We start from the raw sequence: 9,862 nt of genomic DNA, 5'->3' as shown, positions 1-9,862 counted from the left end.
CAGTTCTTGGGTGTCCCAGAAGAAGGGAATTGGGTGCCCCAGGCCAGGGGTTGATGCAATACCCACTCTGGCTTGCAAGCCTTCAGCGGATTGCGGATGATTAGAGTTTAGTGCGTCTAAGTGGATTGATGGATTATATGATCTTTTTCTTTCTTTCTTTTTTTTTTTTTTTTTTTTTTGAGACAGAGTTTCACTCTTGTTGGCCAGGCTGGAGTATAATGGCACCATCTTGGCTCACCGCAACCTCTGCCTCCTGGGTTAGAGTGATTCTCCTACCTCAGCCTCCTGATTAGCTAGGATTACAGGCATGCACCACCATGCCCAGCTAATTTTGCATTTTTAGTAGACACAAAGTTTCTCCATGTTGGTCTGGCTGGTCTCGAACTCCCAACCTCAGGTGATGGCAGATCACCTCAGCCTCCCAAAGTGCTGGGATTACTGGCGTGAGCCACAGTGCTCGGCCTATATGATCTAGTTTTAACCAAACTCATCTTCCAAAATGGCTGAGTGGCTCACACAAGATTCGTGTAAGGAATCTGCAATGAACCCCAGAAATCCAGAGGAGGTGAACCACAGCAGAAGGGAGAGCTGGGAATTCCTTATTACTCCTGACTGAGCTCAGGGTACAGACCTGACCAGAAGTTAGCCCCTAAAATAAAAATTCAGCAAATAAAACTCTTTGAATTTCCCCTACTCTGTGGTTACTGCTGAAGTTTGCCCAAGGTGCCTTGTGCCTGGAGCTGTTAAGTCATCAGCAGTGTGCAATCCTCATGGTTGGCAAGGTGTCTAAAACTAAGCTTTCAGAACTGAAGAGAAACCTGTGCAGTCTTTTTTTCCCAGCAATATTTAAAGTTTTGTGCTGTTCAACCCAGTCCTTCTTAGTTATTTCCCTAAGCAATGATAAATATTTGGAAAGCTCTTTTAAAGTTTCTTGCAAGATAGCATGAAACAAAAAACACCTACCAACGGGCAGACACTTATTCTTTCTGATGCAGGAAAAATGGCAGAAACAATGAGCAGTAAATGATCTGTCGACAAACCAAAAGGCATTTCTTTGTCAGCAAACACCATCGAAAGATGTAGAGAAAACACTGCCGAAGATTGGAAGAAACTCGTGTTAGAGCAAATTACCCAGTGTGGGAGGTTTGCTTCGCAGTGGGCTGAAAGCACAGATGTTTCCAACACGGCTCAGCTGAAGGTATTTGCCAGGTTCTGTTCCAATACTGAAATACACAAATCGCTTCTTTCTTTTCTTTCTTTCTTTCCTTTTTTTTTTTTTTTCATGAGCCACTAAAGGGAAGATAGAGCAGACAAGATATATTGCCAACAGTAAATGCCTTCTTTAATAAAAACAATGTCATATGGGAAAATGGTAAAAATGCAACCACAGATAGAATAGCTACTCAGAAAGGGATTTTTAAAAAAGGATTCTGGATATGAATCAGGGTGCAGAGGTAGCTTCACCCTTACCCCTCACTCATTGGCTCATCCACGGTCTAATCAGCGCAGGAAAGAGGTAGAAGCCTGGAGGGCACGGAATATTGCAGGAGACCGACCGTAGGCTCATGTTATACAGCCAAGACTGTGGCATTAGAGTAGAATCTTTCCCATACTTGGTAAGGAGATTGGGTGTGACCATGAAAACTTTCCAGCCACACAGAATGACTTATCTTCATGGCAAAATACTGAAGAGGGTTGCCCTAAGTTCCCCTCCCTCTCTGTTAACTTTCCCTCTCTCTATATGTATGTATGTATGTATGTATGTATGTATGTATGTATGTATTTTGGAGATGGAGTCTCACTCTGTCGCCCAGGCTGGAGTGCGGTGGCACCATCTCAGCTCACTGCAACCTCCACCTCCCAGGTTCAAGCGATTCTCCTGCCTCAGCCTCCTGAGTAGCTGGGACTACAGGCACCTGCCACCAAGCCCAGCTAATTTTGTGTATTCTTAGTAGAGATGGGGTTTCACTGTGTTAGCCAGGATGGTCTCGATCTCCTGACCTTGTGATCCACCTGCCTCAGCCTCCCGCGGTGCTGGGATTATAAGCGTGAGCCACCGTGCCCAGCCCTCCCTCCTTATTTTTAAAAATTTATCAGTAATTTTTAATTTATTTCTTCCCTGTGATTTTTTTTCCCTGTGAATATTCTTTTTTTAAAATTTAGATTCAGGGGTACATGTGCTTGTTTATTACATGGGTAGACTGCATACTGGTGGAGATTAGGCTTCTAGTGAACCCAATACCCATAATGAATTTGTACCCGATAGGTAATTTTTCAATCCTCACCCCAACTCCTACCTCCCTCCTTTTTTTTGAGAGGGAGTCTCGCTCTGTCTCCCAAGCTGGAGGCAGTGGTGTGATCGTGGCTAACTGCAACCCCCGCCTCCAGGTTCAAGAGATTCTCCTGTCTCAGCCTCTGGAGTAGCTGGGATTATAGGCCCCCTCCACCCACCTGGCTAATTTTTGTATTTTCAGTAGAGACAGTGTTTCACCATGTTGACCAGGCTGGTCTCAAACTCCTGACCTCAAGTGATCCGCCTGCCTCAGCCTCCCAAAGTGCTGGGATTATAGGTGTGTGGCACCATGTCTGGCTAATTTTTGTATTTTTAGTAGAGATGGGATTTCACCATGTTGATCAGGCTGGTCTCGAATTCCTGACTTCAAATGATCTGCCCACCTTGGCCTCCCAAGTGTTAGGATTACAGGCATGAGTCACCGCACCTGGGCTCCCTCCTTCCTAAAGACCAAAGTGCTGACACTTTTGAGATGACAAGAGCTATCTGTTTTAGACAATCAGGAAAAAGCTTGAAAAATAATTTTACTTTTCTTGCATCTGCTCCTTCAAGGTAAAGATGTCCTCTCAATGAAAAAATGAGAAAGTAATCATCTTGGAATGAAAACTCATGCCAAAGAAAACATGTTTTAGAACTGAAGTTTGAGAATGTTTTCATTGACATGTGAATTTTGTGGTCAAAAATGTATTTGACTGATACAACCCTCATCCCTACATATTTAAAAAAAACTTGAAAGCAGATTATATATTTGAATCTGTTTTTTAAAATTTAGATATAATTTACATACCATAAAATTCATCCTTTTATTTCGTTTTTTAGACATAGATTCTCACTGTGCTTCCCAGGCTGGAGTCCTATGGCTATTCACAAGTGGGATCATGGTCCTCCAATATTTTTGTGACAGCTACTAAAACCCAGAATTAAAAAAGAACAACCCTGAGAGCCAGGCCTTCAAACTGATGTTTTACAATTTTATTTCAAGGTTTTAGTAAATAAGAAAGCATATTGAATCATGTTACTATTTCTTGCAAAAGCAAGATGCTTTTTCGCACCTTTGTCAATGTACAAATAAATTTGTAATACTGCAAAACTTGCTGGAAAATGTGGTTGATTTCACCTTTATTTAATTCTTTTCAATGTTCTATTGGAGCAGGTGTGGTACTCACTAAGCATGGCTCTATTGGGATGGGTGCTCCAGAATGCTTTTGGAGGGAGATCACAAACACCTGGAGTCAGCTCCTTCCTCACCTCTCACCTGGGCCTGTCACCACCCCCATACTCCGCCCAAAAGACCAGACGCTTCTCCTGGCAGCAGCCAGAGTGCTCATTTTCCAGCCAGGGTGAGTCAGAGCCCTCCTCAAAGACCTCCAACCACACCCCTGTACCCAGACTTCATGGTCTCCCATGCCCCACCCCCACTCTCCTGACCCCTCAGGCTTTCCCCACTCTACCCACCCACCCCACCCCTCTGATCCAGTCCTTGGCCTCCCAGAGCACCTTCTGGCACTGTCCCAGGGCCTTTGCACTGCTATGCTGCCTTGCTCAAGCCCCACTCTATTCAAGTGTCTTGCTCAATCGTCTGCTCCTCAGCAGCCCCTCCTGGTCTGCGTTATCCACCCCTCCAGATACCGTGCCCACACTCACTCATGATTTTTCTCCTAGGAAGTAGTACCGGCATTACATTGTCTAACACTTCCTTTTATTATTGCTTTGTCTCCTAGGAGAATGGAGACCTTCAGGAGGCAGGGGAGTCTTCCTTGTTGAGAAATCTATGCCCAGCATCCAGATGTCCCGGGAGGGTCCATGGGCTCTGGGCTGCTGCCCTGTACCCAGAGCTCCTCAGGCGCTCCTTGGATCTCCTGACCTGGAATGGGCATTGGGGGTCTGGAAGCATCTGAGTGGCTGTGACTTGGGGCAAGCCTCTGCCTCATTGGTCCCTTGGTCAGGTGCAGGGGTGTGGAATGATCCTAGTGGGGAGGCAGCAGAGGATTGTGTCAAAGCCCCATGGGGATCCCCGCCCCAGCAGCCTCCTTGGGTGGGTTGCAGAGTGGCGGGAAGCTGCTCTTCTTCAGGTGTCCTGATCCACCCAAGTCCTTGGGTCTACCAGGTGCTATGAGGATTGAAGCTAAGAACGATGGGGCACACAGTCTCGGTGTGTCGTATCCAGGGTTGGAGGACGTCTCTGGGTCCAGGCCTGCTTGGTCTTCTTCAGGCTAGAGGCAGGGTGGGGGCTGAGTGGTTTGGGTCCCTTTATTGTCTGGGGTGCAGGCAGCCGCATGGCACAAATCCGCAGTCTCTGGGGTTGGGAGGAAGAATCAGAGAGCAGCCTGGGGGGAGGTCCTGGGAGTCCCAGGCTCAGCTCCCAGGGCGCCCTGGGTTCCTGCTCCCTGAAGGGGATGCAGAGGGAAGAAGGGCAGCGCTGCTCCAGCTAATGCTGGTTTATCTCCAGGGGGTGAAGGTCCAGCGGCAGGTCACCTGTATGTGTTCACGCCGGAAGTGGCAGCTCAGGACGGGGAGCAGGGCAGGACGCCTGGAGATGGGGAGCAGGATAACTCCAGGGTGGGGCGCTCAGGGAGCAGCGGCCGCCCCCAGCAGCAGCAGGGTCCCGGCCAGCAGAGGCAGCGACGCGGGAACCGGGTGCGCAGCGTCGGTGGTGCCGGCGGGAGCTGGAGGCGCGGTGTCGGTGGTGCCGGCGGGGGGCGCCAGGTCGCAGGCCGTGTAGGGCTCCAGGCAGGCGGCAAAGGCCATGACGTGTGCTACGAAGCTCTGCTCCTGCACGCCATGAACCAGGTGCGCCTGCGGGCCGCGCGCGAACACCGCCACGTCTTCGCCTCCGTGGGTCTCGGACGACAGGGGCACCGCTGCCTGCTGCCGGTAATTGGGGCTCCCTGGTAGAAGGGTGAGTGCAGTTCAGGGCAGGCGGGCGGCGTCCCCCTCCCGCGAATGCCCCCATCCCTGGCACTCTGGTCCCCCTGAGCGGGCCATTCAGCCTCACTCACCGCTCTCACTCTCATTCACGTCTGGTCGCACGCCTGAGTTGAGCACGTAGCCCGGGCCATTGCCGTACAGGATGGACGTGTAGGCTTTGCTGTCCTGAGCCTTGCTGGGGGCCAACCCTGTAGGGAGACGGGGGTCCCTGTAGTTGAGCTGACCACAGCTGTGGGAGTGCCTCCTATGTGCTAGGCACCACCACTTTGCCTGTTCAGGGACTCTGTCCTCACAATAGGGCTGGTGCCAGCATTACACACATTTGGCAGAGGAGAAAACTGAGGCTCAGACTTCACCCACATAACTGATGCAGCAGCACCTGCCACTCTCCCCAGGCCTACCGAAGATGGAGCTCCCTCGAAAGGTGTAGCCACCAAAGGAGAAGACGTGGGAGTGGTCAGCAGTGATGAGGGTCAGCGTGTCCTCCTCGCTGGTGAGCTGGCCTGCCCTCTCGATGGCGTCATCGAACATGACCGCCTCGGTGAGCGCATGGTAAGCCAAGCCCTCATGATGACCATGGTCGATGCGACCACCTGCAGGAAGGCCAGAGGAGGGTGATGCTTGAACTTGCCCTGCCCTGCCCCGCCTTCCTCCACTCCCCAGGGGCCACCACACACCTTCCACGAAGAGGTAGAAGCCGCGGGGGTTCCTGCTCAGCAGGCGCAGGGCAGCCTCTGTCATCTCCAGCAGGGAGGGGTCCAGTGTGGGGTCTCGGTTGATCTCATATTTCATGTCTCCGGGTTCAAAGAGGCCTGTGGGACAAGGGGCTTGGTAGTGATTGGCAGGCTGCGAGCAGGAGAGTGCTGGCTGATGTGCACACAGGCTTGGATGGCACCCTCTGAGGCTGTCTGAGGAATGCCAGGGCAGGAAGGGGGTCATTACCCATGAGATGGGTCACAGACTGGTCCAGAGATGCCTGCATGAGCTCAGTGCGGTTCCACACGTACCGGGCACCCTGCAGGGATAGAGCCAGGCCTCAGCCCACAGCCCTGAGACCCACACACTTGCCCTCCCCCTGCCATGCCTCCCACACCTGCCAGCCCCCATCACCTGGTGCTTTGTCAGCCATTCCTGCACCAGGTACTTCCCGTCCAGTCTGATTCCATTCTGGCTGGCATCACTTGGGTACTCAGGGTCTGGGGTCCCCCTGGGAAACATGTACTTGCGGCCTCCACCCAGGATCACCTGGGGACAGAGGATGGGGCAGGTGGGTTGGGGACCTAGTTGGCCCCATGTCCCCTCCTCATGCACAGCCCCTGGCTCCCCTCCCCAGGGCAGTGGGAATGGCCCAGGCTGGGCTGCACATTCCACGTCCCCAACCCCACCTCCAGACCCTGCTGACCCGGATCAGGCTTTTGGTTGCCTGGATCTGAGCCTGTGCCCCCACCTTCCCCTCTGCCTAGCCCCAGCCCTTGGCCTTGGGGTCGCACGTCAATGTCCACGTTGGAGATGAGCTGTGTGGCAATGTCCTGGCAGCCATCCTGGTGGGCCGAGGCAGGCATGTCAGCATCTGAGTACCAGTTGCGGTTCACCGTGTGTGCGTAGGTGCCGGCTGGCGAGGCATGCTGCACCCGTGTGGTGGTCACCACTCCCACTGACTTTCCTGAGGGTGACAGGGGTCAGGATTGGTGACCGAGGTCTTGGGCCTGGTCCTGACCCCACAGCGGGCCCCAGCTCACCTGCTTTCTTGGCCCGGTTCATCACGGAGATGACCTCATTGCCGCGCGTCGTGTTGCACTGGTTATAGCGGGCGGCTGCACTCAAGCCGATGGTCTGGTAGTTGGCCTTGACTCCGCACAGGTAGGCTGTGGCTGTGCCTGCGCTGTCTGGCACCTGTCTGTCCACATTGTACGTCTGGGAATAGAGACAGCCTGAGCTCTACTTTGGGGCTTCGGTAGCATTTACAGCCAGGGGCAAAGTCCTACCCTGATTTAAACCCAGGCAGCCTGTACTGCATCCGGTTCCTAGTATCCCCACTTCACCTCCCTCCTGCTGCGCCCAAGACATGCAGGGGCCCTGGGTGCTGCTGCTGCTGGGCCTGAGGCTACAGCTCTCCCTGGGCATCATCCCAGGTAATGAGGCTCCCCAAGCTGTTCCGCACACAGGGCGCCCCCTCACCAGGCTGACCTGATCTCTACTCTCCCCCTGGCCAGCTGAGGAGAACCCAGCCTTCTGGACACAGACCCCAACCAGGGGCCTGGTTCTGGTCCTCTGAGGTCCTAACTGCTCCCAGCTCCTAACTCAGGCCCCAGCTGTCCTGGCTCCCTCCCTCCTGCCACACTCCATATCCTTGACCCCCTCCTCTGCTTGGAGGACTCTGAAGTGGCCCAGCCCTTACCTTGGATAGCGCCACGTACGGGAAGCCGTCCATGGCCAGGGGCGTCTCAGGCCCCAGTTTGCCATTCTTCTGCCCCTTTAGGATCCTAGCGGCTGTCACCGTGGGCACCCCCATCCCTGAAGGGGCAGAAATGTGTGAGTCCTGGGCCCCAGGGCTGGCCTGGAATCACCAAAGGTCCTAGGTGCTGGGGCTGTGAGGGCTGCGGGGCTGGACAAGCCTTGGTCACTCACCATCACCCAGGAAGAGGATGAGGTTCTTGGCGACCTTCTGGATGGGCTGCAGCTTCTTGGCGGCATCCAGGGCCTCAGCTGCATGGCGGTTCCAGAAGGCTGGGTTCTCCTCCTCAACTGGCCAGGGGGAGAGTAGAGATCAGGTCAGCCTGGTGAGGGGGTGCCCTGTGTGCGGAACAGCTTGGGGAGCCTCATTACCTGGGATGATGCCCAGGGAGAGCTGTAGCCTCAGGCCCAGCAGCAGCAGCACCCAGGGCCCCTGCATGTCTTCGGTGCAGCAGGAGGGAGGCGAAGTGGGGACACTAGGACCCGCTGCAGTGCAGGCTGCCTGGGTTTAAATCAGGGTAGGACTTTGTCCCTGGCTATAAATGCTCCACGTCCCTCCCCACACCCCTTGTGTCCATCTTGACCCCACCCAATCCTGTGACCAGAAGCCAAGCTTGCTGAAGGGAAGGGACCGTGTGTGGCTCATAGTGTCTTGTGGGAGATCCGTTGCCACTCCTTTGTTCATCTCATTCAAGGTGTGAAGAGAGGTGAGACTGGAAACACACAGCCTAGGCCAGGGCCCAGGTTAGGGCTCATCATACCACGAGCCCCAGAGGAGTGTGAAAGGAGGCGTGTGGCGTGGCCTGGCTGCCCTAGAACCCACTTGGTGTGTGTGGGTGCCCACACCTATGTCCTGAGGACACAGGCTGGGGAGGGGCCAGTGCCCTGGGTTGGCCAGGCCTGGGCTGGGTCTTCCACAGCAGCTTGTACACTTAAGGTTGACCCCTGTTTTCTTGCACAGGTAGATTGAGCCTGGGGTGAGTCTGTTTTCCATGAGCCGTGGGCACACCCAGAAGTGTAGCCTCTGATAAGGAGCTCAGAGAGTTTGGTGACCTCAGGCTGAGTTCAAAAGTATTGCTCCAGTCCAGACATCCCACTCTGAGTGTGTAGTCAAAGGAATGCAAACCAGGGACTCGAACAGATACTGCACACCCATGTTCCCAGCAGCATTATCCACAGCAGCCAAGAGCTGGAAGCAACCAAGTGTCCAGCAACAGAGGAATGGAGAAACCAAACAGGGTGCACACATACAATGGAGTATCATGCAGCCTTGAAAAGGAAGGCGACCCTGACACCTGCTACAACGTGGATGAACCTTAGGACATTATGCTTAGTGAAATGCACAGTGCAAAAGGACCAATATGCATGAACACACTTCTCTGAGGTCCCTAGGGGAGTCAAATTCATAGAGACAGAAGTGGAATGGAGGTTGCCTGAGGCGGAGGGAGGAGGCAATGGGTTAGGGTTAGGGCTCGTGTTAGGGTTGGGGTTAGGGTTACAGTTGGAGTTTAAAGGGGACAGAGCTTCAAGGTTGCAGGATGAGAATGTTCTGGAGATCAGCTGCACAACACTGTGCGTGTACTCAACACTGCTGCCCTGTACCCTTGAAAATGGTGAAGGAGGTAAATTTGATGTACCATGTTATGTAGCCCAATTCAAAAATTGGTTCGAGAAGAAAAGGCTCCTCCAGCTCCACCCACCCCAGCCCAACCACAGCAGCCCCTTCTCCACTCAGGCCTGTTCAAACCCCAGGCTTGGCCCTCAGAACCCAGGGGACCTCACCTGCTGCCCAGCCTCTGCCTGCCCTGCCCCACTCCACACCACGCCCAGGGCCTCCCCTCATGCCGAGCTTTCCTGGGTCCTCCTGCCTGCATCCTGCCTGGCTTCCCGCTGGTCATCCTGGGGCTCTCAGGGAAGATGTCACCCTCATGGGCCCTTCCTGCCTCCTGCTTGTTGCCCCCTTAGTTCCCTCTACCTCTTGCTTCATCTTGCTGAGTGAGGAACATTCTTAGCTAAAGGTCAGAGGAGACTCACTAATGGGCAGGCAATTAATTCATTGATTCACTCCAAAGTCAAGATGAGTCAGGGGGCTTTATAGCCACCCTGAGTTTCATGTTTAAGTTGGAGTTTTTGACAGAACTATAGATTCACAAGTAGTTGTAAGAAATAATACAAGCCGGGCACAGT

At 53.5% G+C, this 9,862-nt stretch overlaps 1 protein-coding gene across 1 annotated transcript; it reads right to left on the bottom strand.

Annotated features, from left to right (window-relative positions):
* Window positions 1–4,861: 4,861 nt before the first annotated feature.
* ALPI (alkaline phosphatase, intestinal) lies at window positions 4,862–8,200 on the bottom strand. Its single transcript, XM_011980220.1, has 11 exons — window positions 8,048–8,200; window positions 7,850–7,966; window positions 7,620–7,735; window positions 6,961–7,135; window positions 6,712–6,884; window positions 6,332–6,466; window positions 6,164–6,236; window positions 5,899–6,033; window positions 5,623–5,814; window positions 5,293–5,409; window positions 4,862–5,181 (listed from the first exon to the last, which is right to left on the bottom strand). The coding sequence occupies exons 1-11, from the start codon at window positions 8,112–8,114 to the stop codon at window positions 4,862–4,864; spliced, it is 1,620 nt and encodes a 539-aa protein (XP_011835610.1). The 5' UTR covers window positions 8,115–8,200.
* Between the last annotated feature and the right edge of the window lie 1,662 nt (window positions 8,201–9,862).

This window comes from Mandrillus leucophaeus, unplaced genomic scaffold (genome assembly GCF_000951045.1).
Source record: "Mandrillus leucophaeus isolate KB7577 unplaced genomic scaffold, Mleu.le_1.0 Scaffold21, whole genome shotgun sequence".
Classification (NCBI taxonomy): Eukaryota; Metazoa; Chordata; class Mammalia; order Primates; family Cercopithecidae; genus Mandrillus; species Mandrillus leucophaeus.
Note: the sequence above shows the minus strand (reverse complement) of the source record. Positions and strands in the feature narration are given on the sequence as shown.

Coding starts and splice junctions, on each gene's coding strand:
- ALPI (XM_011980220.1), bottom strand. CDS start 8,114: ATGCAGGGGCCCTGGGTGCTGCTGCTGCTGGGCCTGAGGCTACAGCTC. Junction 6,885..6,960: donor GAACCGGGCCAAGAAAGCAG/GTGAGCTGGGGC, acceptor TGTCACCCTCAG/GAAAGTCAGTGGGAGTGGTG. Junction 6,467..6,711: donor TCTCCAACGTGGACATTGAC/GTGCGACCCCAA, acceptor CTCTGTCCCCAG/GTGATCCTGGGTGGAGGCCG.